Source organism: Nansenia antarctica (assembly GCF_963989245.1).
Source record: "Nansenia antarctica genome assembly, chromosome: 19".
In the NCBI taxonomy this organism is placed as follows: domain Eukaryota; kingdom Metazoa; phylum Chordata; class Actinopteri; order Argentiniformes; family Microstomatidae; genus Nansenia; species Nansenia antarctica.
In genome coordinates, this window is record NC_137692.1 from 25,718,387 (window position 1) to 25,735,991 (window position 17,605).

Here is a 17,605-nt window from a genome sequence, read left to right on the forward strand (position 1 = left end):
CATTCTGTATTTGTACTGGTAAACCGTATTTGTGTTATTCTATTTTCTCCTTTGTTTATTTGTATGTTACCACTCCCCTTGTTTTACTCCCTGAAATAATAATAAAAAATTGATCACAAAAAAAAAAAGAAACCTGGAATGTCACATTGCATCTTTAATGTTGTGCTTTGTCTAAAAGAGTGTGTCAGGCATCAATGATTGTAATGTACATAACATGTATATGTTTTTTGGGTTAAAATGTGTCAGGCCAGGCTATAATGATGTCAGATAAAGTTATCAAAATGTTCCTTGATGGGGATTGTAGGTGAAGGTACTGCAGGAGAGACTAGGAGAGACTTCAAGAAACACATCAAAACTCACTTTGATGGTCATGGGGACTAATTTATGCGAATGCATTGCTTTTCTGCTATTGTTATGTATTGTGTATTAATGTGTATTAATGCCACGTTTCAGAAGGTCTATTGACATGTACTGAAAGTGTATGAAGTAATGAAATACTGATTTTTGTAATGTTTTAATGTAAGGACTCTTGGAAGATTATCCATTGGCTAAAAGAGGTCCTAATAGAAAACTCAAACTCAATGCATGTGTTTTAGGATCTATGTTGACCTGGGATGTTGGGACCATTTAGGCAGTTGCTCTTCCTAAAGGCAGATGTGTGTGTTTGTGTGAAAGGGCACAAGCACACACTTGTTGAAGCTTCTCTACCTACACACACACCTGCCGTGGGAGCCGGAGCAGGTTAGACAGGTTTCCAGGGCAACAGCAGGTAACAGCAGGTAACAGTGCCAGGTACACCTGCCCAGGGCCGCAGGCCGCCGCTCCATTAATAACCAACAAGAACAGACTTGTCTTCTGGAAACGGGAAAAGTGGGGATATGAAATGTTCTTTCAGTTCTTGTTCCTGTTGTGTACCTTTTTTTTTTTCAACAATTTATCAACAGCTTTTTCCCTCTTAAACATATCATGTGGTTAAAAAAGGAGTAAACAGTAAGTAAGTGACCAAATGTAAAACAACAATATGTTTTTCATTCTGACATGGCTATAGTGCCTTCAGGTCCACACAGAAACAGTTAGCTTCATGCAAATGAGTAACAGAAGTTCCCTGCGGGCTAAAACGCTCTTTCCTCCCCCATCCCTCCCCACCCCTCCCCCGTCCCTCCCCGTCACTCCCTGCTGCTCGTTGCACAACCAGGACTGTTTGTGGTCGTCCAGGCATGACGTCTCCTCTACTACGGTTTCAGGATCTCACAGGAAAAACAGACGTACCTGCTGCCTCACACTATCATTTTTAAAAGGGTGAAATAACAACACAGTGTTATTAACAACATGCATGTTTCACGGGACTGGAGAATATAAGCATGTCAAGACAATCTCCCTAAAACTTCTCCACCAAGTCGTGATGATTAAGTCAACAGAACCGTGTTGTTCTCTGTCATTGCAAAACATGCATGAGTCACTGGAAGTCCTGCGCTTCTCGTGGTTGCCAGGTAACCTGAGATCCTTGTTGCGCATACCTGGATCACCCACTGAAACTGTGACTCTGTCCTCTCAGAATAACCCCCAGGGCACCTGTGTACCACCCACCTACACACAGTCTCACACACACCTGTTAGTGTACCACCCACCCACACACACTCTCACACACACATCCCACTTTGTAGGAAAAAAGAACTGATACCAAACGTTTCCGTTCAATCAAACCAAACAGAAAGTCCCCAAATGGAGATTCTACATCATCAACGCTGCTGTCTGTATATACGCATACTCCTCTTATGGTACAAAGATTTTGATCTCTAAATTCCCAATTTCCCAACAAGGTGATTATATTGCTCTATGCATCTCTAACCCACAAGTGTGGGCACAATCTACAGTGACCCGTCCTGTTTAGCAGACGAGGACTGTTAGACTGTTTTGCTGTTGTTGTCAGAAGCTAAGTGCTCAGTGAAGGCCTGCCCTCTCCACCTGCTTGCGTAACGTGTCTCTCACTTGCCTGGAGTGTTTTCTCACAGGTGGAGGGAAGTCATTGTATAGAGAGAAGTACAACACAGTTTCTGCATTCAAACAATGCTAAATGATTGCCCCAGTGAGGAACAATTGTTATTCTTAATCACCCTTTACCTGCCAGTGATCACATACATACGGGATATTACAGTGTGGTCAATTCAGAATAAGAGAGCTAGAAAGTTTTTACTTAATGGAGATGTGCTGTAAAAACCAATACATGGGTCCTTGAATACAACATTAAAAACATTGGCACTTTGATACTAATGTACAGATGTACCCTACTGTATGCACTAATGTTCTTTCTCTAGGACGGAACCAAAACTGTGATGGACTCTGGAAGGAACCAAGACTACAGGGTGTGGCATCGCCGCAGGGCTTTTTCTTCCTGTCACCAAAGTCAAAGTCATGTGATACTGAGAGTAAGTTACCGTAAAGAACATGAGCACATGTCTGAACAGGCCTTCTTAGCCTCCCACTCCCACGGCAACAACCTCTGACAACACTACACTTTGTTTCCATTGAGCTTTCAGAGTTTTCATCAGGACTTCAAGTTCAAGTTTATTTCGAACAGCAGTCCAAGTACATTGGAATACAAATGATTTCAAAAATAAAGAATAAAACAATTAAATAAAAAAGTTTCAAATACACACAATACAGGATACAAACTATCATACACTAATTTTAGCAAATGCCATGTCCTGTCTCTTCCATGTTGTATCTAGAAAGGATATCATTCTTATACATTCTTTTAAATTGCAGTTCATTAGTACACCTTAGGAGCTTTTCCTCAAGGCCATTCCACAACACAACTCCGCAGATTGATATACAAAATCGTTTAACGTTAGTTTGTGCGTAATGCTGTCTCACGTTAAGTTCTCCTCTAAATGTATAGTCCCCCCCCCCCTCTCTCAGTGAATAGTCTTTGCAGATTGACTTTCAGAACTATGTCATCAATATTCAGACTCCATCAAGGCAGATGTGTCCTACTGTTGTTGTTTGATTTCAACAGAACATCCTGTAGTGTGAAAGTTAAGAACAGTAAGTAGCCTTGAGAACCAACGGTTCTCTTGAGCCTAATCTCCTGTTTCCATAGCGTGAGGCTTTGATGTACAAGTACCCCCCCCCCTGGACATGACGCTGGTATGTCACAGGGTTTTACCCCCAAATCCAACCCTTAATGCTGAGTGCCAAGCAGAGAGGCATCGGGTACCATATCTATAGTCATTGGTACGACTCGGCCGGGGATCGAACTCATGACCTCCCGATCTCACTCTAACCGCAAGGCCGCTGAGCTGTGTGAATGTGAAGGTGCTGCTTTTAATCAAGTTGTTTGGGGGAATTCCAGCGGGGGGGGGGGGGTAGGGGTGATGTCTGAGTGCTTGATTACATGTTTACGAGGTGATCGTGTGTAGGAGGCCTGATCCAGGAACAGTGTGGTCCTCTGAGGGCCGTTCCTGACTCCCGGCCTTAGCCGTAATCCCAGTCAGAAGGTGATACGCTCCAGAACCATCTCTCCTCGAAGCCTTAATTGTGGAAATTCCTCCCCGCGTACCTGTGTGTGGAACCCAATCTCCGGGCCCGTGCCAAAGTGCCTTTAATGAGCAGCCTGGGTAAAATAGAAGCATTATTGTCCTTAACGGCGGTTTTGGCTCTCTAACAGTGCCCCTTTTCATTTGTGAAACAAACAGTATCTCTCTCTCTCTCCTTTTCTCTCTCTCTCTCTCTCTCTCTCTCTCTCTCTCCCCCCCCTCCCTTTTGCAACAGTCCGACAATTGCAATCACCTTGGTTTTGTTTGACATTACTTCATGGTCTTCCTCATGTCTCCTCGCTGCTGCAGACCATCTCTATTCAGAGAGTGAGAGAGAGAGAGAGACCCTCGGCCGTCACAGCAGACTGCAGGAGACGGCGACAGCCCACCAGACATCTCAGGACAGACTGACACCACATTGCAAGGTCAGCAGCTCTACAGCAGTGGTTTTTCTTGCCTCTTTTCAAAATGGTGGTTACATGAAATGAAGGTTACTGAAGGTACATGATGTCATCGTTGGGGATGAACTTTATTACTAGTCTAGGAGTGTAAATCTAGTTGAATATCTGGTCAGGTGACCTGTTGACATCCTGGGATTGCATTATCACTCTATGGAGTGATAGGTGTTAACAGACTTTTGATCATGTTAGAAAACGCCGGGGGAAGTAATCTGTACACACAAAGGGCCTGATGTACCAAGCGCTTTGCAGTTTACCAACATTTATGTCTTTTTTCAATTTGTCATTCTCTCAGTTCCTCAATGTTATTTTCTTACAAACCTGTTGGCATTCCTGCATCAGATGGTTGTACAACCAATATGTTTGTTTTACTATTCTGCTGAAGAACAGTAAATACTGAGATAACTGTAAGAATTTGAATAACTTTGTATTGAGATTGGATATTCAATGTGTGGGATTATACACATTATACATTTAAGACGCAAATAAAGTAATAAAGTATTTCAGACACGTTTGCAAAGACAACAGTATGTGGCAGAGTTGTTGATTATAGGTTGACATGCTAAGTGGTTCTAGAATGATCTATTGGTATTTGACTCTCTCTCTCTCTGCTCAGCACACTCCTCGTTCTACCGTCTGTCAGACAAAGCGTGTTTAACGGTTACTCAGCGACACGTTACTCAGCTGTCAGAGGTGGATTATGGGATTGACTGGTGTTCAAAATAACATGACTGACAGGTTGTAGCACTAATCAGATCTGATCACAGGACAGTTTTTAAATGTAAAACTTCAAACAAAGCTGTTTGTTTCTAGACTGTTGGATGCATCTCCACTGCTTTGCACTTTTAACTATAAGCTAACATAGCTTATACCCTAACCCATATCATAAACAACTCCAGAACCAAAAGTAAAAACAACAGAGCGACTTCTGTGTTTGAGGTGGATCCTCACAGAACAGATCCGTTCACATTGGGTCTTTTATTTGGGTCTCCAACTCATAATGCCAATCTGTACATCATTTGTGTCTGAGATCCTGTACGTTGTCTGTGAAAAGGCTAGGATTTGCTTAATAAAGTTAATAAAGTTATAAAGTTATAAAGTTAATAAAGTCAGTCATCCTAATGAAAAACTGCCCCTGTATTCTGGCATTGTCTCAAGTCAATTAAACAACAGGATCTTACAGTCTTGTAAAGCCAGATATGATTAAGAGCCAATAACCCTATATACTAAAACTCTAACCTAGGGACAGCATTGTGTTTGAAGGCATAATAATCTCAAATATGATATTGTGTTAATTCTACTGCATGTCTAAAGTTTATGTTTTGGCTTTAGACACATTTGTATTAACTTTTTAACTACAACATTGTGCAACAGAAATGTATTATGTTGTAATTTAATTGGACAGAATTAAAGTTCAAGATCATGACAATCTTACAAAGAAAAAACAACAACAATAGAGAAATACGTCAGCCCAGACACTACAGTTGAAAGGGTGTTACCATGCATGTTCTTTAGGTTGATTACAACTCTTTAAACCCCCGTGACTCACAACGAGGCTGTTTCACCTGTACGAATTACAGACAAGAGGAGACAGAAACCCTGCATGACGACACATGCCCTGGGGTGGTGGCATGTCGTGTGACAGTGCGTGTGTTTGTCAATCCCCTCCCCAGTCAAGTGTATAAAAGCCGACGCTCTCGACTCGCTCAGACACATTTACACTTGGAGATCTTTCAAGCAAGACATCCTGATCACAACTGATTTCTAAAAGACAAGACACAACAATTTTTTTCTGGAATTCCTTTTCTTTGACGACTTCACCAGGAACTTAAAAAGACAAGAGAAGACAAGATGGTGTCAGCTGGGTTTCAGATGCTGGGCACGACCCTGGCCATCATTGGCTGGATCGGGACCATGGTGGTGTGCGCCCTGCCCCAGTGGAAAGTCACAGCTTTCGTCGGGAACAACATTGTCACGGCGCAGACGACTTGGGAGGGTATCTGGATGACCTGCGTGGTGCAGAGCACCGGGCAGATGCAGTGTAAGGTCTATGACTCCATGCTGGCCCTGAGCTCCGACCTGCAGGCGGCCCGCGCCCTCACCATCATCTCCGTCATCACTGGCATCTTTGGGCTCCTCTTATCGATAGCAGGGGGCAAGTGCACCAACTGCGTGGAGGACGAGAACTCCAAGGCCAAGGTGGGCGTGGCCTCGGGTGTGGTCTTCATCATCTCCGGGCTGCTGTGTCTCATCCCCGTCTGCTGGACGGCCAACAACGTCATCAGGAACTTCTACAACCCCTTGTTGGTCAGCTCTCAGAAGAACGAGCTGGGGGCGTCCCTCTACATCGGATGGGGGGCCTCGGCGCTCATGATCCTGGGAGGGGGGCTTCTCTGCGCCAACTGCCCCGCTAAAGACAATTACTCTGCCAAGTACTCGGCCGCCAGATCCTCAGCACCCAAGGACTACGTTTGAAGAACGGAACATCAGAGAGAATGAGAGAGAGAGAGAGAGGATAAAAACAGAAGCGAAAAAGAAGAGAAATAAAGAGACAAATAGACTTGTATATTAGCACACATGCACTGTGATCGTTACTGTCACAGATGTTGTTCTTAGTTGTGTGCTCATGTTGATATCACTAAGTCTAATTCAATGTAATTTGACAGCACCTCAGGGTAAAAGAAAAAGGTGTTGAAAACGTTTACTTTGAGGCTAGTGTCTCTATTCTTTTATAAGCCCATTTGGGCGTGGCACCCTTGGAAGAGGCAATGGTACTTCAATAAAATTAAATCAATCAATCATAAAGGGTGAAATGCCATTAAGTTGTCAGATATGACACAACGGCATGCACTCCAGCCCCGGAGAGAATGGTTAATGTTAGCTCAAGTTCTGTCCTGGGAGGGTTTCACTATGCATACAATGAATACCTCTTGAACGCAATGTTGAATATTTCCCAATGATCTAAAGTATTTTCTGTTTGCATTTAAAGTGTACATTTCATACATCATGTGTACAATATATTTTTTTTTACATTTACTTTCTGTGTATGTGTCTATGTGATGATTTAACTGTAAATAAAACTTTTTTTCTGAAATTTCTAATGCAAATGTGCTTTAATCTTTTAACGATTAACATGCCGCCATGACACGTAACACTTAGTATTGGCAGAGGGAACTCGTGAGATTAATGACTAGTACACATAGTACACAATAGTCTGAAGTAATCTGAGGAGCTGAAGTCATAACATAACAGATATCAATGGCGATATTCTGGTTTAGATATTGACGGAGTGGGGGGGCGTTGGGACGAACACACACCTCCATCTCTTTCTCCTGCTAATGGTGTTTCCAGTTAGTCTGCTCCCAGGCCAGTCCTGCAATAACAATAAAAAAAACATCCAACTCTGCCTCATCATCAATGGTGACGTTGAAAATATAAGCCATGTTGGTTGGGTTGTGCTAGACGGTCTCTACATAATGTTTCAGCGGAGTGGCAAAGTCCTTCTTTTTGTATGCAAACCTAGGGTATGGCAGAATTAATATGGGGGAGAACGTTTTTGTATTTATACTATAGATACCCCCATATTACCAGCAGGTAAGACCACATTAGGTTTGATTGTAAATGTAGGGAGAAACAGTAATGCATAATTAATAAATCTACATTCAGAAACTTAATTTGGGGTCTGGGGCGCCCAGGAACATGTGGTCTTCTGTCAGCGCATATCAGCAAACTTTGACCCAAACTAGAGTCATGAGCCAACCGTGATTCATATTCTATTCCTTGTGAGTATGATTGTTGTGGTAAGTAACAACAACCTACAACAACAGCCCTAATTATATAATATGACTTCAAGGTATTTTTTATATATTTAATGAGAAGATAGATCGCAAGGTGTGGCTACAGGACAATCCTCCTTTATCAAATGGCGCCCCCTAATGTAGGACCATAGATAATACATTGGGTTAGAAAAAAAAGGCGCTCCATAGTTTGGTGAGGTGCAGCCTGGTGGATGAAACAGAGCCACACAATCTTGCTCCGATTCGAATGAATTATTTATGTTTTCCCAAATACTATTTAGAACATTCTTCTGTTCTATTAATAAAAGCAGGACAGTTGACTCTAGACAGAGAAGTATATAGCAGTTTTGTTTGTCTGACCTTGAAGCTGCAGCTTTTCTTCTATGTCAGCACTGCTCGAGGTCACAGCGGCTCTGTTTTTGTGTAAATAGCACTATGGGTACGTAAGTCATAGCAGTGTCACATAACCTAGTGTGTCTGTTCAACACATCACAACCCCACCGCCCACAACACACTCTATAAATACCACACCGTGTCGTGTCGCTCACATTTCGTGACTCTTTGTGAGAACAGACCCCCTCAGGATTCCACACTCAGGTTCTAGAGTGTCTGACGTCTAAACAATCCAACCCGAAGATGGTCTCTCAGGGGATCCAGATCTTGGGCCTCGTCATGGCCCTGATCGGCTGGTTCATGGTCATCATCGTGTGTGCCATCCCCATGTGGAAGGTGACGGCGTTCGTCGGCGCCAACATCGTGACGGCCCAGACCATCTGGGAGGGCATGTGGATGACCTGTGTGGTCCAGAGTACCGGGCAGATGCAGTGCAAGGTCTACGACTCCATGCTGGCGCTGCCCCAAGACATCCAAGCCGCCCGGGCCATGATCATCGTGTCGATCCTGACAGGGATATTCGGCATCTTCTTGTCCATCGCAGGCGGGAAATGCACCAACTGCATCGGGGAGGAGGCGACCAAGGCGAAGGCGTGCATCCTGGCTGGAATACTCTTCATCATCAGTGGGCTTCTCTGTCTCATCCCGGTGTCCTGGTCCGCCAACACCATCGTCAGGAACTTCTACAACCCCATGTTGATCGAGGCCCAGAGGCGGGAGCTGGGCGCGGCCCTGTACATCGGCTGGGGGGCGGCGGCGCTGCTGCTCCTGGGAGGGGGGCTGCTGTGCTGGAACTGCCCGCCCAGGGAGGACCACGACCACCGCTACGTGACCAAGTTCAACCCTGTGAGGACCAGCAGCTCGGCTACGCCCACAGCGTACGTCTGAGATCAGATGGCGGAGCTAGCATAGCTTAGCATAGACATGGAACTGTTCTGCTGTCTGTGTGCCTGACCTCCCCAGGCTAAGGGAGCTACACATGAAGGACTCATCAGACTGATCTCATACGGGTCTCATACTGATCTCATACGGGTCCGGGAACAGAGAGTTCATCTGACATATCGAACAACTTGAATGGGTTAGTTAGTCAATTCAAGGTGCATCAGTCCGGTTGAGTTATTTTATTTGACCATTTCAAAACGTTTAATCTGGATCAGACTGATCTGGATTGGGACATCAGCCAGCCTGGTCTGATCCTGGATAGAGCAACATAATCATTCTGATTCAGATTAAAAACATTTAAATAATGGGCCCTGTTGTTGTCATCAAGTTATTGTTTTCATATATCTTTGATGTATCCTGTTTATACACACATAAACTAAGGTTAGTTAGCTGTCATAGAGGATTTATGATAATCTGTACTAACTGGACTATACTATAATCAGGGCTTGTTTTCTGTGCATATCAAACTTTTACAACAAACGTGCAGCAGGCCTACATCTTTAATCAAATACATTTACATTTAATCAAATACATTTAAATACATTTACTATATCACTGATTTTCTCTTCTGGCTCTTTCTTATTGTTCCTGTTTGTAATATGCTTTTATTGTAAATAAACAAAGTCTATTGTACAATGTTGTACAATTTATTCTATCTAGGTAATCAATGGCTTTGACAAAGAGCAATGATGACTTTTGCAACTTGGTTTTAAGTAGTAATAATAATAATAATAATAATAATAATAATAATAATAATAATAATAATAATAATTGTTTTATTGCAATGCAATCAACTTGTCAGTCAATTGTTGGAATGTGGTATTTTCTGCTCTAGGCCTGAGGTCCACATAGACGGAGGTCATTGAGTTGTGTGGCCCTTATTTACCATGGAAGGTTTCTGTCTGCTCTGCAACTTGTTATTTATTGCTGGTGAAACTGATTAGTCTACAAACAAACACCCCTATGTTCCACTTGCTGTGTTGTAGGCTTTAACATTGACCTCATTAGAACGGTGTGGATTTGTTTGTGCTGTTTGATAAGATCTTTCCAACAACAACAAAAATGTTTACAAGGGATAGAATAATGTTAAATAAGGCCTATTATTCCTGAAAGCACAAACCATTTATTTTCCTAAACGTTTCATTACAAATAAACCAGATAAGCGAGTTCACCCAGAACTCTCAAGGTCCAATCCACATCAGGACTCCCAGCAGACGATTGCTATCAGGTGTGATTAGTTATAACAACGCGCTGCAGGTGTTCCAGGTTTCGGTAGACACACATTAGGCCTCCTCATAAATGAGCCCTGGGCCAGTAGCCCTGCAGATGAACCCATCATTCCGCCGTCATGCCATCAGCCGGTCTGCAGATTCTGGGCATTAGCCTCGCCGTGGTAGGATGGATTGGAGACATTATCGTTTGCGCGCTTCCCATGTGGAAAGTGACCGCGTTTATCGGCAGCAACATTGTCACAGCTCAGGTGATGTGGGAAGGCCTATGGATGACCTGCATGGTGCAAAGCACGGGTCAGATGCAGTGTAAAGTCTACGACTCTATGCTGGCTCTACCCCGGGACCTGCAGGCGGCCCGGGCCTTGGTGGTCGTGTCTCTGCTGGTCGCGCTGGTCGGCATCTTCTTGTCCATCGCCGGGGGCAAGTGCACCAACTGCATCGAGGAGGAACGGGCCAAGTCCAAGGTGGCCATGACCTCGGGCGTGTTCTTCATCACCGGCGGGATCCTGTGTCTCATCCCGGTGTGCTGGTCAGCTCAGGTCATCATCAGAGACTTCTACAACCCGGTGTTAACGGACGCGCAGCGCAGAGAGCTGGGCTCGTCTCTGTATATCGGCTGGGGGTCTGCGGGCCTGATGCTCCTGGGTGGGGGCATCCTCTGTAGCCAATGTCCCCCCAGAGAGGACCGGGGGTGGGACTCCTCTGTCAGATACTCCGCGGCGCCGGTGAAGTCCCCCGGGGCCAGATCGGATTATGTTTGAGATTTTTGTTCATGCTTTTACTATTTTATGACTTGATTTTTATTTTTTTAAATTGAACCGAACGTATTGGTTTATGCAATGGCCGAGTGATCGCGTGTCTACCTCGCTAGGCGACGTGTTCATTATTTTATTGCAATAAAAGTTGTTACATCTGAAATATATAATGTCAGTCTTTCTTGCACTTTCTTTCAAGCCACGATGTAAAATATTTCAACCTTTTATTTTGAGTAATAGGCATTAAGGCCCGAGGTAGGCCCATTGTGACTCACTTATATTTCCATAATCCCATAACACAACATCCAGATGTAGTCATAGTGGATGGGACTAGTGAGTCCAAAGGGTTGTCATGTTTTCATAGAAGTGCCAGTTTCAGTAACCTCTTGGTGTGTCAGTGGGGGAGAGTGTGAATGTTTGACCTGCTTGTTTCCATTCGCCTACACATGAAAGAGCCTTTGAAGATGAAACCTTCAGCTCTAGGCTGCTAATTAAGCAATATCACAGGAGAGGGAGTGTGTTACTGAATATCAGCACGGCTGTGATTCGGTCGTAGCCTAGGTATGAGGCCGCAGGCCTTATACAACAGTTCTACAGCGCGATTTATTAGTTAACAGTACATCTGCTCTGGGTCATGAGACCTGACCAGGAACAACCTCTGATGGTTATTTTGCTTTCCTTTAATCTCAAAACATCTTATCAAGACCATCAGGATGACCTGCATCCACTGTGGGAGTAGAACATCTGGTCTAGCTAGACGTATACTGTAGTATAATATCATCATGTCTGGTAGTTACTGTAAGGAAGGAAATAACCAAACCACCCTTTAACAGAGAGATACTGTATATAACTACACTATAACTTGAGTTGTATCGAGCTGTTGGCTATCATTGGCTTTTTAGGGACTGTGCTTTCTCTGTGTGTTCTCCTTGTGTTGAGGAAGCTGCTCTGAGAATGTATTGAACTAGATTACCAATTACTTTATAAAATTTAAGGAGAATAAGTTGAACTACACTAAAGCTACCCTTGAGAGAAATAGATGATCAAATGAAAGCTACACTACGTAGGAAGAGTCACATCAGGGGTCCTGGTCCTTGATTTGTTGTGGCTGTCCATGTTTATGCCTGAAGGGGGGAAACCACACAGTTCCATATTCACATGCAAGAACGTCAGTCACATTCACTGGAAGAGCCTCTGATTGAGCCTACTGGCCTCACATATAGTGACCACAACACAACAGTCTACATCTGATCCCTACAGCCATCTTCAAGATACATAATCAAACTTTTGTCACTAATTCTTCATTCCATTATTATTAATTTATTGTCCAATGTCAACTGTTACTTGTGATGGATGTCTGTTCATTGTCTGTTTATTGAAAATAATAAAAACTATTAATCATAAAAACTAATTCTTAATTCCAGCTTAAATGTTGACTGTATGGTTCATTGTATGACGTTAATCAATCAATCATGTTCTCTAATTAGACCAGTGTAAGTTAATTTTAAACTGTTAAAATAAGATGTTGCTCATGGGTGTGGGGGTGGTGTGCCCTGTCTGTCTGTCCAATCAGGTCATTTCTTGACACAAATGTCTGTCTGTTTAGGAGACCCACCTAGCGCCACCAGAGGTAGACAGTGCTGTGCTGTTGCATTGTAACATGCATTGTTTTGCTAGATCGTGAGTTTAGAATGATAAGGTTCTATCTCCGTTTAGGGCAGTTCAGAGATATTGAGCGTCAACGTTTTTACATTCCATTATGTTTTGTGAGATGGAACCTTTGTATTTTATTAATTACTAACTAAAAAATGTCAACATTTAAAAATAACACCACACAGGCATTAATAAACACCTAACGGATCAGATTATGTAAACAACTCAATTTTGACAAAAATGGAGATAGAACCTTATAATTCTAACGTCACCAGATATCGCCATGCTTGTTGTTACAGTACAAAGGTACTATGTATTTATTATACATACTGTACATATTAGAGGTATCCGAGAGATAAATCTTAAATTCTTTGTAGTTGCATTTTGACTTTATGCTATAGGACACTACATAGAGAACAGCCATAAAAGGTTAAACATTTCAAACAGTTTCCATCCAATATGTTTGATGGCAGAAGTTTGAATAACTGAAAAAAATAACTTTTGGTCTCACTTCACATGTAAAGTGTAATTAAGTGTTATTAACATGTACAGCATATTGACATTATGTACAATAGTACAACATAAGTAACTGCAAATGCATTATAGTAATGGGGTTGAGCATTTTGTGTTAATACTGTTTCTTATATTCCACTTTTGTAATATAACACATACTTTATTTCCCTAATACAATGAAATACCTCATCCTTAATATACCTTATATAATACCTTATACCTTCCATCCTTAATACAACGTTGCTAAAGTAATAACAGTGGAACAGTTTTAGCAGTTGTAACAGTTTAGGCAACTACATGTAGAGTGTTAGTAAACATTTAAAGGGATAGTTCACTATTTTTTCACTTAAGGTCAGGTGGACTGTTCCTTACCTTGACAGTAATCTACTGACCAAGAGAGTTGTTTAAAAATCCATTACTAACAAGCTATGTTTCTATCTATGTGAGTGATAGGGGAATTAAAAAAATAAGGTCAACAATGAATCGGCTTTAACCCAACATGGCTGCCACTGCAGTCACAAGAGGAAGTCTCATGACTCATGAATTTACATTAGTGAATTGGAAGAATCTATTTAGTAACATGAGTTGTGAGTTTCAGTGTGTTTTGAGTGATGGTATCAATCAAGGAGGAGTGAGAGTGATACAATCATCAGTCTGCTTTGTCTCTCTTGCATATGAAAGAGAACCTTTTAGAAGCTGTTTAAGGATGGGCACCGCTCCTCTGAGCTCTCTCTCTCTGTATCTGTACCTATATAGTGTGACGGCCAGAGGAATCTTGTCTAGCTGGAACCTCTGTCCTGACGGCAGGAAACGAAACCACTCCTCCTCCTCCACATTCTTGCTCCTCTAACAAACTGCAGTTGTGAGACTTGTGTCACTCAGACACACACACACCACAGAGCTCCAGAGATCCAGACCTAGGCTCTCGCAGGCTCACCTTCCCCCAGACATCAGCCTCTCGCCATGGGGAGGCTGGGTAAGGAGATATCGGGCCAGGTGCTGAGCATCATCGGCTTCGTAGGGTTGGCGGTGACGACAGGCATCCCCATGTGGAGGGTGACCAACTTCATCGGCGCCAACATCGTCACGGGCCAGATCGTGTGGGACGGCCTGTGGATGAACTGCGTGACGCAGAGCACGGGGCAGATGCAGTGCCGGATCAACGACTCTGTGATGCGCCTGACCCGGGACCTGCAGGCGGCGCGCGCCCTCACCATCATCGCCATCATCTTCGGATTCATCGGCCTGGTGGTCAGCTTCATCGGGGGCAAGTGCACCAGCTGCCTGAAGAACGAGGCCTCCAACGCCAAGGTGGTGATCCTGGGAGGCATCCTGATCATCTTCTCCGCCGTGATCATCCTCATCCCCGTCTGCTGGTCGGCCGCGTTCACCATCTCTGACTTCAACAACCCCCTGACCATCGAGACGCAGAGGAGGGAGATCGGCGCCTCCATCTACATCGGCTGGGGCTCCGCAGCGATCCTCCTGATGGGAGGGATCATCCTCTGCACCTCCTGTCCGCCCAGGACAGACATGTACGGGTACGGCCAGGGGTACCCCGGGTACCCCGGCGCCCCCATGTACCCCTACAGCGGGCCAGGGCCCGTGATGAACCCAGGACCCTATGGGAAGATGTACGCTCCCCCACCCGGCAGCATACCATACTCAGGTACTGGAACATATGTAGCCAGCAAACCCTACGCAGCACCAAGACAATATTCTACTGGACAGTACCTCTAACCATGTGACATGGAACAATGGTAGAGTCTCTAAATATTGGTGTTTGCTATTATTATTGGTAATTACTGATATTTTATATACTGCCTTGTTTTTTCAAGCTTCTGTTGTTTTTTCAAGCCATGTCTTACCAGAGTGTAAATATCACATTGAAATGTACTTAAATGATCTGGTATGGTTGGTATGTAACTGTTACTGTATACCGTTTTATTTTAGGGATTTGTAATTTAAAAGCAAAGAAAGATATGAGAGTGATTAAGTGTTAATTAAATGTTGTAAATATTGTTTTTCATATACATTAAAAGCTATTAGGAGCTATGTATTTGCACATATAGCCTAATGTCACATATATTGCACATCATTTCCTTCAAACTGCTGACACAAGATTTATAAATGCGTGTTTTGAATACTACTATGTCAACTTTATGTGAAATAGTTTGAGGATGAGAAGGGAAATGTTCATGTTTACAGCCACCTCTGTTCTTCCCTCATTATGAAACAGTTGTAAATGATCAGCTGATCTATGACGATGTATCTATAGCACCATGACTGTCAACACTGTGACCAAATGAAAAATTAAACATTTTTTGTAACATGTTAAGTACGTCTGAATGTCTCTGTGTACACTTTAGAAAATAGCGACTGCATTTTCAAATATCATAGCCTCAATATGAGATAAGAAAACATAAAAACAGAGCTAAATTCCTCCTTCCCTGTCTTAACCTTTATTTTTATATGCATTATTAGTTTCTTTTATATACATTTGATATGTTTGCTTTTAGAAGAGCTGACAGGAGTAGCAAGGTAGCTAGGATTTCCTGATTTCACCACAAGCCAACATGAACACGGCTCTCAACAAACTATAGGATACAGTTAAGATACTCAACAAACTATAGGATACAGTTAAGATACTCAACAAACTATAGGATACAGTTATATATATATATATATTATATACAGTTACAGTTAGCAACATAGAAAACAAGCACCCAGAGGCCCCTGTCACCGTGGTTGGCCACTTCAACAGCATCACAACTTGTCACCTGTCCACGTCTCACGTGTGTCTCGTACAGTTGTACAGTCGTACAGTCGTACAGTCGTACAGTCGTACAGTCGTACCATCGTCACTGTATTTTATCTTGGCTTAACTTGCCTGTCGCCTTATTGTCTTGTGCTGTAATGTCAGGAACCGAAGCCTCAGAATGTTACTTTCTTACACTTGTGTAATGTGGGGTAACAACAATGTATGTTTATGAAAACAAAGATTAGAACAAATGCAAAACAAAGATGTATAACAGTTAAAGGAGTTGAAGGATGATTAACAAGTATAAAACAGAGGTTTAAATGTATTTTTTGAACTTTTTGTTGACATGCGTAAGTGAAATTTTGTTTGTAAAAGTTTCAATGTTTTGATTATGCATTCATGGGGAAAGAAAACATACATGTAACAAGGGTAGGTTTAATAAGCCACGGCTTCAGCCTACACCTTTTAGGTCCTGGTGTTATGCATTGTGACTGTGTACATTTTTTTATATCTGTATTGTGAATTGTATAGGGGACCAAAATAAACATTCTCAATCAATCAATCAAACAAACTTGAAACTTGATATGAAACTGAAATTTGCTCCATGGGGCAAACACCTACGGACTCAGACACCATAAAAGCAAAACTGGACCTAAAACACCACAAAAAATAATTGTTTTATTTAAACCATGGTGCATGGTGCAACACTTAGAGAACCAGGCCCTCGATGTTTAGACAGATGGATGTTCCACTATTAATGCAGTCATTACATTTCCATTACATTCCATTTCATCTTCAAAATATATTTTCCAAAATCAATGCCGGGTAGGTAATTATGTTGACAAATCTAAATGGTTACTTGAAAATGACTAGGAGTTTCCCCTTCTGTTGCTCAAATATATGACACTTTCTTGAATAAGCAACAGCAACAGCAAAAGTACATGAAAACGCACGGAGTGCCAGAGGCAATGATGTTATGTTTTATGACATCTTAATCAAGCACATAACCATCTGGATTTATAGGGGGAATTATTTCATCATTTCACATTCAACTTCTAACTTCCTATGAGAACTTCCTTCTAACTTCCTGTGATGCTAGTGGAATTCCTGTAGATTACTGTAGGCTTGTCTTGAAAACCCTGAAACCACTTGGCAAACTGGCTCTTCAAGTAAACATCCAACGATCACATTGTTGTGATGCGTGGTTTGAATGGACCAATTCGCACCTCCGTGAGGTTCCTTGTTTTTGTAAGAATGTCTGACAACTGATGTTCATCTCACTCATCTCACCGAAACTGGTTGCCATTCACATACCGACGGGTCAAGGAATCTGGTTGGGCTGGAAAATTACCCTCTCAACTAGTTTCAGGTCAGAAGGGAAGGTAGTTAACTCCACCCTTTCAACAGAGAGATATATATAACCTGAGAAGACGTGACACAGACATTATCAAGCTTTACGACGCGCTGAGCTGAGCTGAGCTGAGCTGAGCTGACCTGAATCTCCTCTACAACCCTTTGATTTGTGCTTACTCACTGCTACAACAGAAGACAACCAAGACATCACA

The 17,605-nt window shown here is 42.7% G+C and overlaps 4 protein-coding genes across 4 annotated transcripts; all 4 read left to right on the forward strand.

Annotated features, from left to right (window-relative positions):
• Positions 1–5,845: 5,845 nt before the first annotated feature.
• On the forward strand, positions 5,846–6,469 carry LOC308174184 (claudin-4-like; the record flags this gene model as incomplete). The annotated part of the gene is made up of 1 exon (XM_080549259.1): positions 5,846–6,469. The coding sequence occupies one exon, from the start codon at positions 5,846–5,848 to the stop codon at positions 6,467–6,469; it is 624 nt and encodes a 207-aa protein (XP_080405385.1).
• A 1,958-nt stretch (positions 6,470–8,427) lies between these two features.
• Positions 8,428–9,072, forward strand: LOC308174043 (claudin-4-like; the record flags this gene model as incomplete). Its single annotated transcript, XM_080549096.1, has 1 exon — positions 8,428–9,072. One exon carries the CDS (start codon positions 8,428–8,430, stop codon positions 9,070–9,072), a length of 645 nt encoding a protein of 214 aa, XP_080405222.1.
• Positions 9,073–10,474: 1,402 nt separating this feature from the next.
• Positions 10,475–11,119, forward strand: LOC308174044 (claudin-like protein ZF-A89; the record flags this gene model as incomplete). Its single annotated transcript, XM_080549097.1, has 1 exon — positions 10,475–11,119. The coding sequence occupies one exon, from the start codon at positions 10,475–10,477 to the stop codon at positions 11,117–11,119; it is 645 nt and encodes a 214-aa protein (XP_080405223.1).
• A 3,123-nt stretch (positions 11,120–14,242) lies between these two features.
• On the forward strand, positions 14,243–15,019 carry cldnf (claudin f; the record flags this gene model as incomplete). Its single annotated transcript, XM_080549192.1, has 1 exon — positions 14,243–15,019. One exon carries the CDS (start codon positions 14,243–14,245, stop codon positions 15,017–15,019), a length of 777 nt encoding a protein of 258 aa, XP_080405318.1.
• Between the last annotated feature and the right edge of the window lie 2,586 nt (positions 15,020–17,605).